At 39.7% G+C, this 21,472-nt stretch overlaps 1 protein-coding gene across 2 annotated transcripts in view; it reads right to left on the bottom strand.

The window, feature by feature from the left end:
- The window catches only part of DCAF5 (DDB1 and CUL4 associated factor 5), a 75,267-nt gene that overhangs the window by 2,431 nt on the left and 51,364 nt on the right, over positions 1 to 21,472 (bottom strand). For both annotated transcript variants that reach the window (XM_074584861.1, XM_074584862.1), the window contains exons 7-8: positions 17,507 to 17,573; positions 6,236 to 6,363 (exon numbers count right to left, since the gene is read on the bottom strand). In XM_074584861.1, coding sequence (XP_074440962.1) covers positions 6,236 to 6,363; positions 17,507 to 17,573 — 195 coding nt within the window. The remainder of the gene's footprint in view (positions 1 to 6,235; positions 6,364 to 17,506; positions 17,574 to 21,472) is intronic.

Raw genomic sequence — 21,472 nt, 5'->3', positions numbered from 1 at the left:
TTAGCACTAATGAAGGCACTTGTTTCCCAGGAAACTAGAGTTGCTTGTGCCAGTGATGTAGAGTAACATTTCAGCCAGCTGCATAATCAGTCACACCTGATCAGCAGGCAGGGAGCTGAATGTATAGAGGTGAAAAGCAGAGCTGTACTACTCCCTTTAGGGAACAGTTGTGAAGGAAAGAAAGCGTCCAACATCCTCTAAGGACACAGCAGCAGTTTGAGTTAGTGGGAAAAGGTAAAGGAGAAGAGTTTTACTGAAAGCTACTTTTGAAGTGGAGAGAGTAACATGGTGAGGTGTAATGACTTCACCAATAGCAACAGCCTTGGCTGTGCTATCTAGCCTTCCCTCAGTTTTCCTGGTGTGGAGGGGAAAAGTGCTGGGGGAGCGGGGAAGCCCCAAAGAAGATCCACCAATATCCCTAAGAAACTGGTAATCCATAGCACACGTAGTAGCTGGATCTCCTTACCTTTCTCAATTTTACTCACAGATTTGGGGACAATTTGTTTAAGGCACTCATTGGACGACTATCACTTTATTCTAGCTCAATTGTTAACGTGATGCGCAACACTTACAGGAAGCCGAGCTAGTATGTAGCTTATCCACAATACTACCTTAAAGTTCTGCTTATAAAATATCTGATTTCAGTCGTGCTTTGCTTTTAGCACACTAACAAGCTCAGGGAAAAAAAATCCTATGCCAGCTGTCTATACCAGGGTTGGCCTTTCGAGATAGGGTTTTGCAAAAACATCCAACTCTTTCCCAACAGAAATCAGTCAAGTTTTGTTCCAAGTAGACAAAACCACTAACAAAAAAAGTATTTTGCCTGTATAAATGAGATAATCAGCACTCATCTTACAGATACGTAGTTAACACATGCAACATAATCTGATACTACCATGACAAGCACTATAAAAAAAGCCCACGAGAATGCAATTTGGTATTCACAGAAATTTTCAACGGCGTACAGTAAAACCTTACACCTTTAATATTGGAAGTAAAACAAAATAAATTATCTTGCAGCTAGTTGTTTGGCACAGCCAAATTTTAGATGTACAGGTAATCTTTATTCTGGATTTCTCCCCAACTTGAATGCCTTTACTTTGCACTCCCTGTAATTTATGGTTAACAGAGCTTCCACATATGATCTGTCTGTGCAGATAAAAGATACTCTATTCCAAAATTAAAGTGGGCTACAGATATAACTTTTTCTGTATGGCAATCATCAAGCTGCCTTTTCTGAACAAAGGCAAAGGAATTTTCCGTTGCGTTACATTAGCCTGTTCCTAGGAACATGCCTCAATATCAAAGTGTATTCACTATTTGTACGTAATTGCTATTTTTACTCTTTGCAGTACTTAAGCAAATTCTCTTCCAGTACAGTTCATTGATATAATACTTGAAACCAGAATGAAGACAGTCTCCATTGCTTGGTTCAAGCAGTGCACTTACTAGACACCTAGCTCATGGGAGAAGCATCAGGTTTGCACAAAGATAACAAAACCCAACATAAGCCCACTACACATAGACTTCCATCAACCATACTTAACCTTTTTGTATTATTCAAAAGAACAGAAAGAATCTCTCTTCATCCTCTAATTATTTCCCATGCTTCACCTCCCAAATACAACATAGGGAAGAGCCTTCTCTCAGTGGATGCCTGAGAAAGATTGTTGATTTGGGGATACACCAAGTTGTTTAATAGAAAAATAGAACTCTACCTGCTCAAAGGACTATTCTGAGTTGCTGCCTTCTTGATGATTTAACTAGCACGTGTTCAGTACCTTCTCTCACAATTTATCAGATCTTTTCCCCTCTTTGTCCCACTACTGAGCATTTCAGCAAGTAGATCAGACGTTTTTGCACTTCAGAAGCATATACCTTCTTGTAAATGCTTCATACAGTATGTGTGGACAAGCAGGCTGGCATGCTCCTTCCTCAAATAGTCTTAGCAGTGTTAGATTGATCACTAGCTTTTATAAAACTATTTTTTTAAGCAAGAGAATTAGAAAACTCTTAGATTCTGTATGAATCAATATAAACGGAGGAGAGGTAGTCTGCTCTGAAGTCTCTCTGGCAAAGGTCTGTTTTATCATGAAAAGTCATCTAAAAAGGTATATAAAGTGTGCACAGAGAGATTTGACATCCTCATTAGTGCTAACAGATCTTTCTGCTCACTCTGCAAGCATCAGAGAAAATACAGCAGTGTTAAATATTGAAAAGATAGCTACACTATAAAGAGTCTATAGTGAGGCTTTTCCCTTCCAAGACAGATTTGTTCAGAGAGAAGGAGTAAATAATAAAGAGAAGTCACAGGAATTCAGGATGAATACCTATTTGTACAGGATCAGATGTCTCTGGAGATTGATACCCCTACTTCTTAGACGTTGCCATGAGGGAGTGTGAGGGCCTGCCAGAGTCCCAGAGAGAAATCATACTAAGAATCTATCCTTGGCAGAACCGGGAAGTCTTTAAAATGGCAGCAACTGGTGCAGCGCTCTCTGTGGCATCCAAAATGGGCTTCTTTGTAAATGGAATGCCTTTGCCTTTTTCTCATCCTCTGACTGATGCCATGTCAAGGAAGGATGTGAGCAAATTGGAGAAAATAAGTTGGCAAATCATCCCACTGAAGCAGCAATCTATCATGAAGTTCTTTCTCTGTGTGACGATTACGGAGCTGAATATTACTCAGTGATGCCCCAAGTATGGATATAAAAATAGGAACAATAAAAAAAAGGGGAGTACAAAACTGGTTCTCTACTTCAGCAGAGATGCTTCAGAGTACGCCTTTGAATTGCTTGTATTGCACGATGGCAAACCCCCAAATTTTACAACAAAAAAGTAGTTATGCCTGTAGCGTGAGAATAATTAAAAACAGCTATATTAGATTATCTGATTAGGCAAAGGCAGCTAGCCACAATGACATTAATCTGTCACCATATCAACGTGGGCAAATAGACTTTGCTATCTTTGATATACTGATGATTTTTAAACAAATGGGACCTACAACAGTACTGCTCAGTTACACAGTACTCCATTTCCAATACAAAACAGTATTTCTTTCTGAAAATCTTTATGCACTTTATCTATTTTATCTTTTCTGGAACTGTCTTCTAGCTGTGTAATTCTCTCTAAGCCCCACACATCAGAGGGAATGCCTCATTTATTTCTCCTGCACAATTTGTTTTCCTGACAGTACATCCCAATGTCTCACACACTTAACTGAGGGGAAAGTGTTATTTTTCTATTTGATATTGCTTTAGCCTTTGTGGCGAATGTTTGCTGCAAATAATAATTTTAGTTCACAGCTGTGCTTTTCCATGCAATTTTACTGAGGTTCAGGTTTTTGAAATGGAGGGCAATGAACAATTCATTTGGGTTGATGTGTCCAGCACACACTGTCTGGAGTCAAGGCTTCTAGTATCCTTTACTAATGAGCTTGTTAAGTCTTATTTTAGGTTTCTGAAACCTCCTTACTTGAATATTCACACACCCCTCCTCGTCTTATCCATTGTATTCTCAGCCCCAGCCGCAATCAAACCCTAAATCATTGAGTTACTGAATTATATTCTTGCAGGTGCTTTACAACAAAATAGAACTAAAACAAAAAACCCATAACCACAAAGGTCAAAATCATTCTTGTGAATACTATTCATTTCAGCAGGGCTAGGCCTGAGATGAATTTGTATCTCATTTGCAATCAGCATTAAAATAGCAAGCGTGTTGGCAGAAGCACGTGGAATTATTGAATGGCTTGTCTGTATCACGCCTTGACGTTGGTGCTATCAGTTCCTCACTTCCAGAAGTACTAAATTTAGGCCAGCTAGTCTAAAAATTAAGGGCTCAGACAAACAACTACTTGAATCCACATTTTTAATTCATCACAGAGTTTCTACAATTGAGGGAATGGAATACCAGCCAGTGAAGTTATCTTCTGTAATTTAATTCCAGAAAGACTTTTAGAAGACACTTGAAGGAGAGTAAAAGGAAGGACACTTCTTAAGGAACTGATTAAAAGAAAGAAACAAATAAAAACTGACAAAATAAGAAAACATAAAAAAACCTAACTACCATTTTTATTTATGGCTCTTCCTCTTGTCATCTCAAGTTCTCCGAGCGAGAACATCAAGCATTTATATGGGGAAAGACAGCCAGCCATGCAAGGCAAGGACTTGTGTTCCCAGCTGTTTTTAATGCAGTAATTAGCCCCTCAGAACTGCTGGTGGTGTTTTGCCTGTTTTGCCCTTCTGCTAGTGGCAGTTACTAGCCTTCAGCCCACCTGTAGAAGTAGCTGGAATGAAGAAGAAACCACCATTGTATGGTCACCCACAAATGGCTGCTCAGTAAGACAGTACCTTTAAAGAGCAAAGTCACGCAGATCAGACAAGATATGAGCCTTAAAACAACCTGATCCCCAAACGAGGCACGCTACAAGCTGAGACAAAATGACATACAACAAAAGGGTAGGAAGTTCTGGCTCACTAATAAACTTAATACATGAAACGCCCTTCCCTTAATTTGTTTCTAGCTTGCAATGTTTGGGGAATTCAGTTCCTTCAAAGCAGCTACACAAGTTCCATTGCACATACTGCGACACAACAGGCATTCTCTTCTAAGGAAGCAGTCAAGCAGAGGTGTCTTTGAAAGAGTTACACAACCTGTGACTGGAGCCTTAATCGAACTAACCTTTTAATCACTAGGTAAAAAAAAAAAAAGCCAAAACCCTAGCAGATGTACACAAAAGCAACACAGGGGATGTTTATACCAATGCTAATCCAACAGTCTAAGAACACTCATGCAGGAAGGATTCATCGGGTGAAGGGTCAGCAGATCTAAAACCCAAAAGGGAGAATTCAGGCTGTGAATCAAGTTCCCAAAGCAAAAAAAAAAAAAAAATGCCTCTGGCAAAACTGTTGTTAAACAGTGGCAGTTTCACTGCTTGAAAATTGAAAAATCAGTGAGCTGCTAAGACTGTTTGATGGACTTTTGTTCAAAGCCTGGATTTGACAGATTTGCGATCAAACCTGTCAGAGGGACACAGATGAAGAAAAAAGTAGAAAAGCAAACTAAAGTATCAGTGGAAGGTAGAAGAGAAGGAAAGCTGAACTACAATCAGAACCCAAACGCTGATAGTAGCTGTAATGCAAGTGAAGCAGCTGGGCATTGGGCCATGGTCCCAGGGTTTTGGGCCAGTTCTGGTACATAAGTTGCAGACCACTAACACATTCCTTTGCAGGACAAGTTCATTCAGTCAACTTGTAGCTGACTAAAGCATTTACTAATATTCAAATGACCTCATTTATAGCCACACGCAGGTAAGACTTTTATGAAATCATTCAAAAAATAGTTAGAAGTAGCATCAGTTCTCATTAGACTACTAAAAAATTAAATAGTTCTGCTTTCTCTCATCCTGTTGATAAACCATAATTATAGCAAAATTTCTATGGCAGCAGAACACGAAGTGCATTAGTGTACCATAATCCCCTGCCTCACCACCCTCCACCTCTGCTATTAGAAATGACAAAAAAAAGTTTCTGCCTTGCTCCCACAATATTGACTGTCTTTCCTTAAGGAAAGGAAGTTTTAGAACCTAACTTTGTTATCTCTTTACATTCCACATAAAAAAGAGCACAAATTTTCTAAAAATACTGTACATTGCTGGATTCAGAATAGACATATTGTGGAAGCTATTAAGAGTCCTGTTTCCTCTGGAAGCTCCAGAAAGGTATGTTGAATTGATTCAATGCAGAAGTGTGTTCAAAAATTATAGAAGGGCTCCTGAGGCAGTATTTGGGCCAAATTCAGCTAGGTCAGGCTAGGCTAAGGCTCAATGAAGGCTCTCTTTGGAGAGACTTCATTAAATTTTAGCCCAAAGTACCAGAAGTCTTAGGAGATGACATGTTACAGCTGTGATCAAACTCTCCAGAGAAGGACTGTTTGCGTGATAGTTCAGTTATGTACAGAAAGAAACTGGAAAAAAAAATCCTTTGTCAAGGTACAAATTCAGGATAATCTGATATTATCCATTATATCTAAAACCTTTAAAATTGAAACAGAGTTTACAGTTGAAATGCCCAATTAAAAATTTGCATCAGTTTAGCCAGCAAATGAGACATACCACTTCACAAATAACTAAGATGAGAAGACAGGATGGGTGTGAAAAAGAACGATGCTGAGCAAAACAAAGCATTTCTTCCTGAAATATTGAAAGAACACATTTTCTGATAATTAATCTTACCTTTATAATCTTTTCAACACCAGAAGAACAGATCATGTAAGTGTGGGGATTAAACCGGACTTGGTTTACAATTGACCGATGACCTTTCAATACCATAAAAGCACCATTGACGACCCTGCCAATGCCACCTAGGGGAAAAGCAAGAACACACTGAAATGAATAATTATATCTTCATATTGTTTCCATTCATAATCATTTAAAGTCATATTATATTTGACAACGCACTTCAACTTTATTTTGCAATATTTTAAGGCCTACGTTGGCTGCAGAATTCCAATTTTATGAGCAATGCCCTATGAAAAGCTGCAAGTTTGATGAAAAGCATCCTTCTTGCAAATTAGGACTTGGAGGCTAGCTTTAGTTCAACTATCTAAACAAACAATGAAGGTTTTTGACCTAATATGACAAGTATGTGAATAAGAACAACATACATACATAATGAAATCACCAGTGAAACCATTGTGCCTAAGGCATGACACTACTCACAGTTTGTAAATCTGAAGCAGAAGCAAATAAAGAGGTTGACTTAATTAATAGCTATACTCTGTTTTTTAAATTTATTTTTTAAATCAGCAATTCATTACTGTCACAGTTGACTCTAGTCTGATGGGTAGGAATCTAAAGGAGGCAATCTTCAAGGCTACAAACCTGAGTTACTACATTACAGCAGGACTTAGTATAGCCTTCCCTAGACCGGGATCTATAACAACTCGTATTTCCGTGAATCAAGCTTAGAGAGGGATCTGAAATAACATATCTGACCAGTGGGTTACATCATTCTTTGTCACAAGGCAGGGAATTAGCTGAAGTGGAATGCTTTTGTGCTAATGGCAAAACTCAAAACAGAAGCCAGATAATTTTTCTGCTTGGTCATTGGCTCTTACTAGGTCTATATACCAAAGCACGAAACTGTCCCACAGTAATTTTTTATATTAATAGATTCACACAATTAAAACCATAAGTTTGTTAGAAAGTACACCTGTGTATCTGAATAAACAAGTGTCAATCAACATGCTATGATTAACATCTTCAGTGAAAGAAACCAAAACTTTTAAAAGAGGGAAAGTAAAACCTGAAAACCACTTCAGAGGAAAACAATCTTGCTATTTACAACTTCAAACGTCGTAAGCACACTTTACAGAAAGTTAAAATAATTTCATTAGCTTCTGTGCTGCTTATAGTCATCTCAACACTAAACAAGTAAACTTTATGTTCTTCTCGCTGAAGATGTTTGCTATCCTCCTTTGTCCTCAACAGGAGCTCTTTCAGCTGAAATAGCTGCTGCCTTAAGCCCTGAGCCCAGTGTTGAACAACTTGTCTTCTAAAACAGAGAGTCGGAGTTCTCCTGCAATGCACATTTTCCTAAAGAAAAACTTGCATTAACACTAAAGAGTAGCAAGGTAGAAGGGTCAAGAAAAAAAAAAAAAGAAAAAAAAAGGCATTCCTATATCACCTTCAATTTGTCCGGTTACATAAATGATAAACTGCAATTAGTGAGGTTGTGTTCAGCCCCTTTCCTCTTAGAAAAAGTACTCTATCCCTTCTTCCACTCATAACTACACTCTGAAGACCAGACCAATGCATACATGGTGTACAAACCATGATAAGGATTTAGAAGCAAGGAGTCATCCAGCTCCTAAGAATCCAGAGATAGATCTTTTTACTGCTTTTGTAAAGTGTTCTGTTTGCACAAATGAATTTTTGCAGACCAAACTGCAGTCTCATGGCACTTTGCGATAGAAAGATAACGAGCCTGAAGAAAGGAAAAGAGATAGCAAGTAACCCCAAGGACCAAAACGCATGGCCATTTTAAAGACTTTGTATATAGAATGAAAGCTCATTTGAAATTAAGAAAACTTGAAAGGGAGACAATCACTCCAGTTAACTCCTAAATACGTTCATCGAAACTGCACTGAGACTGAGCTACCTGGACCAGTTCTATAAGTTCTGCCTTCAGCCACTGGAGCAAGATTCCACCAGTGTAAGCAAAGTCGACTGAGAAGTAACTGATTGGAGAGCAAGTTCATTAAATGCCAAATTGGGCTCTTTTGATTTTCTTTTCCATTTTATGAGTTTCCTCATGTCCTTTCATTCTGCTCACCCTGCTAGACATTCGTGACCACATTTATGGCTGATGGCAAGTTGCCCTACTCCCACAGCATTCCTTCCAGCCAAATCACAGTTGTCAGTCCAATTGCATCTATCAAGCCAATGGTAGATGGTTACATCAAGTCCAGTTCTCAATGCGTTTATCTTGACCTAGCAGACAAATGTTCCAGGAAAGAGGGCCTCAGGAATGAAGAGACAATTTGCTTAGGAAATGTTTACAAGTCTGTAAGTAATGCCTAAAACAAGTTTTAACTATCCATGGTCTCTAGCTGCCTGAATTCAGTACAAAACAAGAAATACGACCTATGAAACACTCACAAAAGAGCCAGAAGTTAAAGAAACAATGAGCAAAGAAAGAATTATAATGGAGATGAAATACAAATTTAGGGCACCAATATCTTGGGCTGCATTTTCAAGTCAGTCATTAGCCTTTTGTGGTACTGTCAGCAGTGTGAATTAACCCGTGGTTATTTTGCTAGTAAAACAACGAAAACAGTTTTTTAATGCCAGAAATGTCTTCTTGCATTAAACTTTAAATGTTTATCAATACACTAAGAGCACCAGATGAAAAGTGCACATCATACCACATCTAGAACACAGCTCTCCCTAGGCTGTCATCAAATTCAGACAGTGTCTGAAGCCCAGAAAGCCAACCGCATCCTGGGCTGCATCAAAAGAAGCGTGGCCAGCAGGTCGAGGGAGGTGATTCTGCCCCTCTACTCCACCCTGCTGAGACCCAGCTAGAGTACTTCATCCAGCTCTGGGCTCCCCAGCACAAGAAACACATGGACCTGTTGGAGCAGGTGCAAAGGAGGGTCACAAAAATGATCAGAGGGATGTAACACCTCTCCTACGAGGACAGGCTGAGAGAGTTAGGATTGTTCAGCCTGGAGAAAAGAAGGCTCTGAGGAGATCTTATAGCAGCTTTTCATTAAAGGGGGCTTATAAGAAAGACAGAGAGAGACTTTTTACCCAAGGCCTGTACCAACAGAAGGGGCGACAGTTTTAAGCCGAAAGAGCGTAGATTTATATTGAATATAATAAAGAACTTTTTTAGAATGAGGGTGGTGATACACTGGAGCAGGTTGCCTGTGGATGTCTGGGGATGTGCCATCTTTGGAAGTGTTCAAGGTCAGGGTGGACGGGGCTTTGAGCAACCTGATCTAGTGAAAGATATCCCTGCCCTTAACGGAGGTCACTTCCAACCCAAACCATTCTGTGATTCTATGAAGGAACTCCAAAACTTTCTGCTTTAATATTCAAGTTCCCAAAATTCCTTTTAAGCTGCTAACAGTAAAATCAGAGGAAGCACAGTACTAGAACAACCTTCACTCCTCTTAGAGTGAAGGTGAAGTTCCCCACAAAGCCTCTTAAAACAACTAACTACTCAATTTACAGGAAAAGTCTCCTAGGAGCAGATTACTGCAATCACAAATCTTAGCAGTCAGTTTATTCTGGTAGTATGAGAGGTTTTAATAATTTAAACCAAAAAGTATTGACTCCAGCAATACTCTGATAATCTTTGTGTCAAATATAATAGACTGCCCCAGAACCTCAGCTTTGGACAACCCCTTGCCTGATGCAATTTCAGTCTACCAACTCCTACGTGCTTAGGCGAAATCTCTTAAGTTAGTGCTTAATGCAGAGCCTTCTACATCCTTATCCTGACAGTGGTCCCTTCATTTTATAGTGGCCCAGCAAACTTGGTATCGTATTACATGAATAGCTGCATGGCGGACACATGCCTGTGTCCAGACTTGTCTGGAATCCCCTGGTCTCTCAGCAGAGGCTTTGCTGAAGCCATCCAGCTTCTAGCCATCTCACAGTGTGAGTTAAGTTTGCTCATGTCTGCTGGCAAAAATAAAGCACATCTGTACATTAAGTGGAGGTTGGCCATAAACTGCTCAAATTCCTGAGACCATCTTCCTTTTTTTGCATGTAATAATTTCTATTTCTTTTTGCTGTCTTCACTTGAACTGGTATTTTTATTTGCATTGTTTCAGCAGAATTGACCTCTGCTATCCCAACAACGTCCAAATTTTGCTTTGGAGGTTTGAGGGTTTTTTTAGGGGATGGGAGTGTTGTTTGTTTGCTTTTGAATTTAGTGCTATGCACAGGTCCTGCAATCGCTTTAGTATGGCAGCTTTTATATTCTTAGGTAGTTACCATGTGTATAAGCAGTGTTTATACAGAAGCCTACATATGTTGTTAATAATATTGCTAAGAAAAAAATGTCTTAAAGTCTTCAGAGGCTGATTATGCTGTTTTTAAAAGCTTTCTAACTTTGTAACCTCTAAGCATGGGAGGGAAGGGATAGAGATATACTAGCTGGTTTTGCAATACTTTCCAAAATTGCTATGCGTAAAGACAGTTCTGAGTAGTGGTTTAGTGTTCTAGCTGGGCTGGTCAATGTTTTTTTGGTCAGGTTTTATTTGATACACAAAGTGAAATGTCAAGAAAATCTCTCTTCCTCTATACCCTGCAAATAAGTGCTTCAAAGAGGAGCAAAACAAAGTCTCAAAAAATTCTTTAAATGATATCCTACTGTAATGTCTGATCAGCTGGAAGAAATAACTTGTAAAAGGCTAATTCTGAAGTCTACATTTTAACACAGATTTCCCCTACACAGATTTGACAAGAATACCATGGCAACACAAGGAACATCCACAGGCTCTGATATAGACAGAAGGAATAATACAACGCTTTGAAGTAGTAGATGTCTACTAAGTTGCCAAAGTGATTACTTCTTGGTTTGCTTTATTATTTTGTTTTATACATTATGCTAATTAAATCCTCATTAATTATGCAGCTCTGTAACTGTTTATGCAAATGGGATGACATTTCACATATTGAGAACATGCTGGATGATACATACCAACTATTTAAAAAACCACTAGTAAATCATAATGAAGGCGAGTGAGATATTTGGACAGCAATCTGACTGCCCAGGCACAAGTTCCACAACACATAGCACTGTTTAAAAAAAACAAACTAGAAGAATGAATTATTTGAAGGATAAGGAAAAAGAAAGGAAGTGATAGATTATTATGAAAAGTGCCCTAGTGCAGAAATCCTGTAAGAATGTAGAACAGTCTCTAAACTAATGGAAGCTGCATTGTTCTAAACATTAAAAAAACCCAACAACTGTCAAAGCGCTGGAGAACTTGCTGGGATAAGGAACAATCCTCCACTGGCTCTGTAACAGAGGAATTAAATGACCTCATTGAGAAGAAGTCCTTTCTATCTAGGACACTGAAAAAGAAGTCCCACTGGTTGTTCATATAAGGTAGAAAGACGTTCCACAGACTAAAGCATAACTTCATACAAGCCTTGTGAATTATTCAAAGTGTTGAAAACTCCTGAGAAGAACCAGATATTTGCAGCTGCTGCCAGTGTGCCATAGCATACCATTCCACTGTAGTACTTGGCACTGCAGTAGAAAGCTCGTTTAAAATTAATTTAGTTTTCATTAATAATATTCCGGGACACATTTAGACCGTAGGCCACAGCCCTGCATTTGAATCCTATGAGGTCATGATGCATTTACGGAAGAGACATACCATAGTTTAGAAAGCTAATGCATAGCACAATGCAAGCAAATACGCACAGCATATAGGGCCTCTGCCTGCAGTGCAGCGGATTATGTTTAGATTCCTTAAAAAGTCTCTCCCTGGTCACTCACACACCTGTATTTGTTTTGTACAACAGATGCCAGCAGATGGCTTTGCTCCTCAGAGACCCATGTGTAGAGAAGCTAGGTTTAAACACAAGCACTCTTGCCCTGCAAGCACAGGGCCCTGCAGCATTCCTTATAGAGGGATCAGGCATCTGACTCCAGCTCTGGCAACAGCCAGAGCAACTTCAAGGTTTCTCAGCAGCACAGGCAAAACTGACTTGGGTCACATCAAATATGGAGTAAGAACAGCAAGGGCTGGCTAAGATCCTTTCTCCTCTGAGCATGGTAAGAGCAGACAGTTTGGAGGAGGCACCAGGGGACTCCGGCTTAGTACTTCTGCTACTACAAGAGAAAGCGAAAGGAAGTGCCTCCCCATAAGAACGCAGCTCCAACTCCATCTGCAGACTGCTTCCTTTGGCACCTTCAAACCCACCCTCCTCCTGCCAGGCCAGGTGAAAGGATCAGTGTGGCCTTGCAGAGCTTCAGCATAAGCACATACGCCTAGAACCAGCCCTGGGTTGTGGTCTTGTACCTCTGCAGAGGTTCCAAAAGCCAAAGAAAAAAATTCATATTTAAACATCAGAAGCATATGCAGAAAGCTGGTGTGGTAGTGGCTATTTTTGGACATATATTTTCTCTCTTCTTTTGTTGCTGCTAAATATGTGCCATGTCTATCTATGCCTTATCTAGACCAACCTTCCCACTGTTGTTATCACCAGTAGAGCTGAACAACAATATGAAAACTAAGACAAAATTACTATAGAAACAAACTTTGGCACACCCTTTCCATTCTGTCCCCTCTCCTGGTCTGAGAGAGATTGCTCTTTTGGTGTGTTTAACTGTACAGGTCGTAATGGTTTTTACAATGTTTTTGGAACCATGCAAATTCCACCACCAACTATGCTTTCTGAACATAAAGGGAATAAAGTAAGTGAAATTAACACACAACTGGTAGCTGGTTTTTGTTGTGTTTTTTTTTGGTTTTGTTTTTTAAATGGAGGTGTGAAAACTGCTTGCCTGTGCATTTATTTTGTACAGGTAGCTGCAAACAAGTTCAATGCAATAAAGAGGAAGAAGTTTTGGTACAACCACATGGCTAGGTGCTGGAGACTAAGGCTTCTCCTGCCTCTCCCAGTGCTCATTGTCATTTTCAGCTTTCTAGGGCTGAATTAGGTATGAAACATGCCAAGGCCTGTAAGAAAAACACTCACAGATGCTCAATCTTCTTCCACTTGGCTACAGCACTACAAAGCACCCAACACTGCCTTGTTTTGTGATAGATGCCATCTAGACAGGACATTTCCACAGGTTTCTGGTGTTACAAATCCACATTACATGGAAACCAGTCTAAATTCCACCGAATACAAGAACCTCTTCTACACCACCCTACCACTTACTTGCTGTGATAATCAAACTGTTCCACAGAACACTATGGTCAACACTGACCTGAAGGGAGAGACAAACCACAGTCCTAAAATTAAAACAGTTCAGATCCCAAGACCGCGCCTCAGAAAAATAAATTTTTAAAAAAATAAATATACAATCCTTCCAGAGCATGCTCCCCATCAGGCCAGGAGGCTCCCCCCGCCCCAACCCAACTGGTATGCATACATGCATGTGTGCACATATATAGAAATCTCAAAAATAGCTAAAGACATTAAGAAACACTTAATCATCTATTATTCATCTTCACTTATCAGCCTGGAACTTTGAGAACTTAAACCACAAGCTGTCTACAATGAGATAACCCTGTTTAAACATTGAGAAAAGATCTGTTGCTGAATTCTTCCAGCCTAAAGAGGTGTTTGCATTTACAATGACCAACAAGGAGAAAAAAAGGGAAGAAAAATTGCGTCAGTTCTGCTGAAAATTGGTGCAATTAGTTTAGTAACTGGACAATGACAGGCCCCTTCTTGCTAGCAGTTACAGTCAAAGACAGAATGAAAATAGGTTTTGAAATGCAGTTCGCTGTTCTGATTTAGTGAAGTTTTTCAGAAGTCTGGTGGCAGCCTGCTCACGTAAACTGAAGAATCCCCAACTGTCTTCTCAATCACAAATAAATATCCTATCCCTCACATAGCATCTTTGAGCAATATTTCAAAAGCAAGAGACAAGCTCTGAGTTGCAAAGATGATTCAGAGTAGTGGGTGAGGAATGTAAATTCCATTTTGCAAAACATTTGGTCTACTAAGCTCTCTATTACCCCACAAGACATGTCAGGTTCTGTCTTGAACATGGATTCTTCACCAGCTAAGATACCATGTTTATAGGAGTTAGGTTTAAATACTGCCTGAAGTGCTTATATGTTAACAGTCTTGCTTGGCAGGTCATGTAGGGCTTGATGTCTCTTCTCACTTCTAGGTTGCCTTGGAGTCAAGTAAAGGCCATGGAAACTCAGGACTGCTTTCCTTCTGCCAGACTAATGTATTAATTTTGCTAGAAACTCTGCCTCTGAAGAAAACTGGGATATATACTTTAAAGAGGAAACTGGATAACAATTCTGAAGCACAGTGGAAAGCTGGGTACTACCTGGATGGAGAAGAAAGTGGAAAAAAGAGCAAATTATTCCATCTTCAAGAAAGGACAAAAGGTGGTAAAAAAGCAACCAACCTTTGGCATAGGAAATCCTGACCTACTCAGAATAATCCAAGATTGTGGAGGGCCAATAAAACTCTTCATCAGAATAGCTTCCTAAGCAATTTAGGAAATACCTTTTTTCACAGACCTCCCCAGCCTGAAGTAAATCCTAGTAACTGGATCGAACAAAACCGCTGGCAAAGTTTCCAGCTGAGGGGGAATGACTCAATGTAACCTACTGGGAGGACACCTCTAAACTACAGTTGTTTGCAAAAAACAGCAGAGTTTGTTCCACTTTCCTGGGAAAATACCTGCACAGGTAACCGCATTCCTCCAACTTGAAATATGTTTGCAATTGCCTGACTGGTGTTTTCCTTCCCACTTTTCTTCACCTCTCCTGTAGTAATGTTGCTAACCATTAGACAGCTAGTACTTGCTGCACCTGTGCTTAAGCAAAATAATCTATTTCAGAGTTGTCATTAAGAATGCAGCTCTGTAAAAGGATTTATGCTTGCAAAAAAGCTGCTACTTACAAATAGCTGATATAATGTAAAGGAGTTGTATTATAAATATTTATAGCAGCACAATGTCTGAATTCAACCGGAAGGTACAAATCAGTGAGAGAGATATTTTTATTTAAAATACCAACCAACAGTACAGGACATTACATCATCCTGTCTATTTTGTACGGTATTTTAAATGAAAGACCACGTTACACCCCCTCAGATCACAGACCCAAAGACACTCCTATTTTAAGCTACAACATGAGAACAAGAAGTTTTCCATTGAAGCAGAAGGTTTCCAAGGTCTCCACATCCCTACAGCAAGACTCTTTCTCCAAGCAGGAAGCACAGCAACCTCTCTAGCTGAGCAATTATTCTGAACCACAGGATGAGATTTAAGAAAGGATGTTTCATCATTCATCATCATTTCATCATTCATCACATTAAAAACAGGCACAACCCTCCAAGAAGAGCTGAATGAAGAAAAGAAGAGCATCAGTAAGCCTATCACAGGTGATCTGGGTGACCAATGAATTATTTGCCACAGAAGCCAAATCTTTAGGACTAACAAAGCTCACAAGTTTCACTAAAACATTTCAATAAGAGAACTGCTCAAGTTACAAGAGACTAAGACATACAGCTCCTAGTACAGGATCTTCTGAGCCCATTAAGCAACCACTGAGGGCACTTGACATTAAGTAATTAATTTTGTAACTGAAATGTTGCAAGTTTACTGACACCCTTCCTCAAGTTACAAGAACCAGAAACAAGAAAGCTGACCAAAACACAGATGACATTGTTTTGTGGTAATTCTAGCAAATTCAAGCACTCTTTGTGCAAAGGTCCCAGATAAAAAGTGTCATATGCAGCTGCCTGGGAAAAAAGTTTTCAAGAGCATCACAGCCACATAAACACAAAATCTCAAATCTAGAATTTACAAATGGAGTTAAGGACAAGTATAGTAATATGCATAAAATGTACGTCCATACATATGCACAGTCCACACATAAAAACATACAGATAAATAACTAATTTAAATGTATGCATCCTTTGTTTTAACTAAGAGGAAATTCCATAAGTGGTAATAACACAGTGTCAAATGTAAAAGGAAATCATACAAATTAAAAGGAAAGCGGGGAGAAGTCTCTATAAACCCTACACAAAGATAGAAGGCCAAGGCACTGGTACCTTTAGTAGGACCATCTTCAGGACTTCTGGACTGCAACATCAAATGTTGGCTAAATAAGCAATCCAAAATTAGAATGGCATTTTTCTCAAAACCCCGCCGTTAACCAAACCTTTTAGAGGCTAGTCATCCTCTCAGCTGTGACTATCAGCCTTCGAAAATGAAATAAAATATTTTCATTTTACCTCTAACGCAGCTTGTAATTTGCTCTCACTATTGCTAAAGCACCTGAGACCATGGGACAGCACTCACTTGTACTTAATACCGCTAAAATACACAGTTTTAACTGTCAGAGACGTTAAAATGGAAACGGCAGAACATTTTCGTGAAGTCTTGAGTCTTTCAGTCAAGATTCAACACCCTTCCAAAAGAACACAGTGATTTGTTTCAACAGAAGAGATATGCTGTTATATGGCTTAGAGATAGCAGTGGATGATGTCATATTGCCAAACCCTACACAATAATAGACAGTATCAAATTAGGCACTGACCAACTGTGGCATCTACAACACTACTGCTACATCCCACACACACTGCTGCTTTTCTTTAACACCCCCCTCCTCTACTTTCACACAGAGTTGAAGTAGTGCTACTTGCTTAGTACGTCTGCCCCAGCATGGGGAAGGGTCAGAAATGAGTCAAAAGTGGTCACTTCCAGCAGCTGATAGTGCTTCTCCACCCAGAAAGTAAAAAAAGCAAAACTGCTCTGCATTAGAAATCAGTGGGAGGGTTCTGGTGTAAGAGGAAAGAAAGAGGGGAAGAAAGGCCAATGCACTGGAGCTGGAAGGAGCAGCAGCCTATGAACCCAGCACCATTTTCTATTGCAAGCTTCATTGTGAGATGAAGTTTCTTAATAAGAGATCCTAAATTCTTCAGTGAACTCAGACAGGCTTAGAAGCAGCAGAATTGGCAGACAAGAGGGAGGAAAGACAGACTCTGCTCCAGCCACAGCTCTTTCTCTCCATCAGCCCATCTAGAAGATTTAAATGATCATTATATGAGAAGAGAAATAAAATCAGTACAATAAAAGATTCAAATGGCATTGGCCATTGTTATCCAGAGACCGAATTAGGCATTTGTAAACCCTCCCCCATCTAGCTTTCATCAGAATTACTCTAGATTCAGTGGCTGAGTGAGAACAGCAATTTTTCAAAAAAACCAAACAAGTATTTGTCAGACACCTGCTCCCTCTCCCCCAGATTCCAAAACAACAAAACTTACCTGCTTCTGGATCTGGAGGAATCCTCCACATATACAAATTGAAGTCATCAGAACCCGAAAGGATGTACTGTTAGGAATAAAAATAAAAGCAGTTTACCACAAAGTATCACCTGAATGATGTTATTTTATTGTTGATCTAGTTTCTCCAAACCAAAAGTGAGAAAAAAAAGATAAATTGTGTCATTCGTTGCACCTCACTGATCAACTTACCCTTAAAATGGGGGTGAAGTACCAGCACAAAAATGTTGCATGCATATAAATGGACCAAAATTCAAAAGCATGTTTCACGTCTCTAATGCCTACTGTCCAAAGTGTATGTCGTCTTTGCTAAATAAGGCTATGGATTTTGGTTGGCTTTAATACAAGCATGTCTAGATCAAACTCTCATATCTTGCAGCCTGCAACTCTGGTCTTTTTTTCATGTCAAAGTCTTTCATCCTTTTTTTTCTCATCTCCTGAACTACCAAAGAAAACTCCATCAAACACATACCTAAGAAGAGAGGTAGCATGTCCACTACACACAAGCAAAAAATGTCTGACTCATCAGTCTACTAAGACCATCAAAAGTCAGTCACTGAGGATGATCTTAAACACTGAACAAAACCAAAGCTAAACACTCCTTGTCAGCAAGTCTCAGGCAATTTTAAAAAAAACCCCACATTTATCATGCTGTTCGTTTTTTCCTGGTTATGTTACTCTTGAAGAGATGGAAGGCTGCCCTTTTTCAACAGTGCATGAATGATAAGCAATCTCTTTATTGTACAGAAGTTTAAGCAATATGCAACTTGAAGTAGCTTAATATACTACAAACACGCACTGGAATGACAGGTGACATTTGACGTGGTAAAAACCTTACGCCTCTCAGTTATAAGAGGCCACAAATTGTGCCTTGTCTCCAAATATCTCTTCTCCAATAAACCGTACTCGATGTCATTTCTCTCTCTCCCAAATTAGATGAGATGGCACATAGTGGAACCGAGGGCAGATTCCAATTCCAGTTATACTGGTGTAGACAGTGTAAATCTCTAGCCCTCAACTGACTAAAGGCTTCTGTTTAATCAATACAGTCCAGAAGTTGGGGTTTTCATTTTATTATTATTAGGGTAGAGGGAAAGGAGAAAAAGAAAGAAACGGATCAAGTTTGTCCCTTTTCTAATGTTTCACAGGAGACAAGTTCTGTTTTGTTTGGCTCACATGTAACTGGTTTCTGTCTTTCACTCTGCATGGATACATAAACTCATCAAGCAAAGTAACATCAAGCAGTGAGGAGACAAGTCCTGGAATAAAACAGGACTGAGAAGCAAATAAACAAAAAATATCCAGTAACACAGAGAAAACTGCTATAAATTTGCATATATTCTGTTTGCAATGCTAATTAAGTTCATGAAGTGTTTGGATATTTCCAGACACAAAAATGCAATAACCAACCACTAAAATCCCTTCTTTGGTTTCCTACATGACAATCTAACCATTCTTTTTTCTCTTAGTTTTAAGGATGTAGGATGTGAGTAAGCACTTGTGAATGCAATTCTGCTCATTTTCTGACAGATAAGAAGCACTGATCAAACAAAAGGTCCTTTAAAAACTTGTGCACACTAGTTCTGTATCACTCATAGACCCATCCTTTCCAAGCCAGAAAGTTATTTCTAAAAGCAAACATGTTCAAGCATTTAGGCAGCTTACCTTTGCCAAACTGACCTGATGGTGCCAGGAATATGTGCTTCCCTTTCATTTGACTGCTCATAAACGTTAGCCCACAGCAGGCTGAGCCACTGTGCCAAAACGACAGACATTAGGGCTCACACAGGCAACCTCCCAGCAACCAGAAAGTACCTCTAACGTGTTTTGTTACACAAGAAACGCTACATGGAAAAAAAAGTCTTGTTTAAAGTTATGGAGATGTTGCCAATTATTAGTATTTATTACCAAATTCTGTGGTTGAAGCAGCAACTGGCTTGCCTAGAACATGCGGGGAAAACAGACTTCTAAACCAGCCACAAAGCTCAGTATCTCGAATTTATGACCATAACACACTTTTTTTTTTTCTCTAAACCAAACAAGTTCTAACAACTCCTCAATATGAGAGACATTTAGCACTTTACATCATAAATCAAAGCAAGCTACCACCAATGACAGGCTCCAAAGCGACAGATTTCAGATATCCTGCACCAGGCACGCAACACAGAAAAAACATGCAGGGAACAAGGTGTCTGTGAGACTCTTCAAATCAGCTTCTGAACTGATTTGCAGAGGAAAATACCGTATATCCTGCAAGACTCAATAGTCAATCATCTAGGAAATCCGGCATATCATTGCCCAACAAACAAGAACATAGTACGGGCAAAGACCACTGATCTGAGTATACTCCGTCTTGCTTTGCAGACAACAAAATTTAGAGTGCCCTTGCAGTGGTGTGGCCTAATGGCAATTTGACTGCACTATTAAGAGTGTAACCAGGTCAAGACAAGTGATTACTCCCCTCACAGTCCCTTTTGCAGCCATACCTGGAATATTGTGTCTGGTTTGGGTCCCCCAATACAAGCGTGACACTAATGACTTCGATAGGGAGTGGAGGAGGCTGAAGGCACATGTCCTGCAAGGAAAAGCTAAGCGAACTGGCCTTATTTAGCCAAAGGAAGAGAAAGTGAAGGGAGAGAGTGGACCCCAACAGTCTCCCACTGTCTGAATGAATATGAAGCAGCCGGGGACGGACTCTTCAGTGGACGCTCAGGAAGCGACCGTCACAAGTCACAGCAGGGGAAATTCCAGCTGAGCTCAAAGGAACAGCATGTTCAGGAGAAGCATAACAAACACTACACCTCAGCCCCAGAAAGGCAGTGGAATCTCCACCCTTGCAAATCCTGAATTTACCTCTACAATTTCATGAGCAACCTGATCTGACTTTGAAGATGCTCTGCTTTGAGAAGCAGCTTAAGTCAGATGACCTCCAGAGCTCTCTTCTGATTCATTTTTTCAAAGATTACCAAAATAAAAAGGGAAATAATGGTTTTGGTGGATTGGGGTTGGTTTTGGGGTTGGGGGGTGGGAAGGGGAGAGGGCAGGAGAGGTGGGCAGTGTCAGGAAAATGCCCACCTGAAACCCTGACACTCCATCACACATCACAGCTTCATAAAAACTTCAATGGGAAGACAAACTTAGGCCACACAGAGGCACAAGCTGCAGTTCAGCACATGGACTTGCATAAATTCAGGTGGTCACAATTTGGGGAACTTATAGAAATAAATTATCCAATTATCTTAAAGTAGTTCAGAGAATCATAAAATAGCTGAGGCTGGACGGGACCTCTGGAGCACATTTGGTCCAACCACCCTGCTCAAGCAGGGTCACCTAGAGCCGATTGCCCAGGACCCACATCCAGAAGGCTTTTGAACATCTCCAATGGTGGAGATAGTCAATCCAGCTAAGATAGTTCCTACCTACTTAAAAGCACCATGAAGTCCTTCTCCTCATTACTGTTTTCTAGCCTTTATGACATTTGCATCAATCAAATACACTTGGCCAAAATATTCTGGAGCGAATTAAGAGAAAATAAGTAGGAATGAATAAAGCATCTGCATTGCAATTTAAGTCTAGTCACAGAACAAAGCTCAGCACAGGATCTGAGCTGTTCTGAAGTGCTTACAGGTTTAATCTTGCAACTGAGACAGCCATCACTAAGTGCCAAAATCATTAATTGATAAAGTCATCTACACAAGTTTGATGTTGTAAGCAATGGGCTGTGAGTTGCAAAGTTTTTATTTAAGTTGAAATTTTATTTCGATAGTTAGCTCTGCCAATAATTATCAGAAATAGATGATATTCCACAAAATGTCCAATTACTTTGTATCTCTGCCATTCCATTGCCATCACTGTAGCAGCCAGCATTGGTTTCCACTCTCTTTCCCCGTTAGGATACCTCTGGGGTACGTGTTTTCCTGCTGTTTTCACAATATAGAACTGAATCCC

This window comes from Larus michahellis, chromosome 4 (genome assembly GCF_964199755.1).
Source record: "Larus michahellis chromosome 4, bLarMic1.1, whole genome shotgun sequence".
Lineage (NCBI taxonomy): Eukaryota > Metazoa > Chordata > Aves > Charadriiformes > Laridae > Larus > Larus michahellis.
Note: the sequence above shows the minus strand (reverse complement) of the source record. Positions and strands in the feature narration are given on the sequence as shown.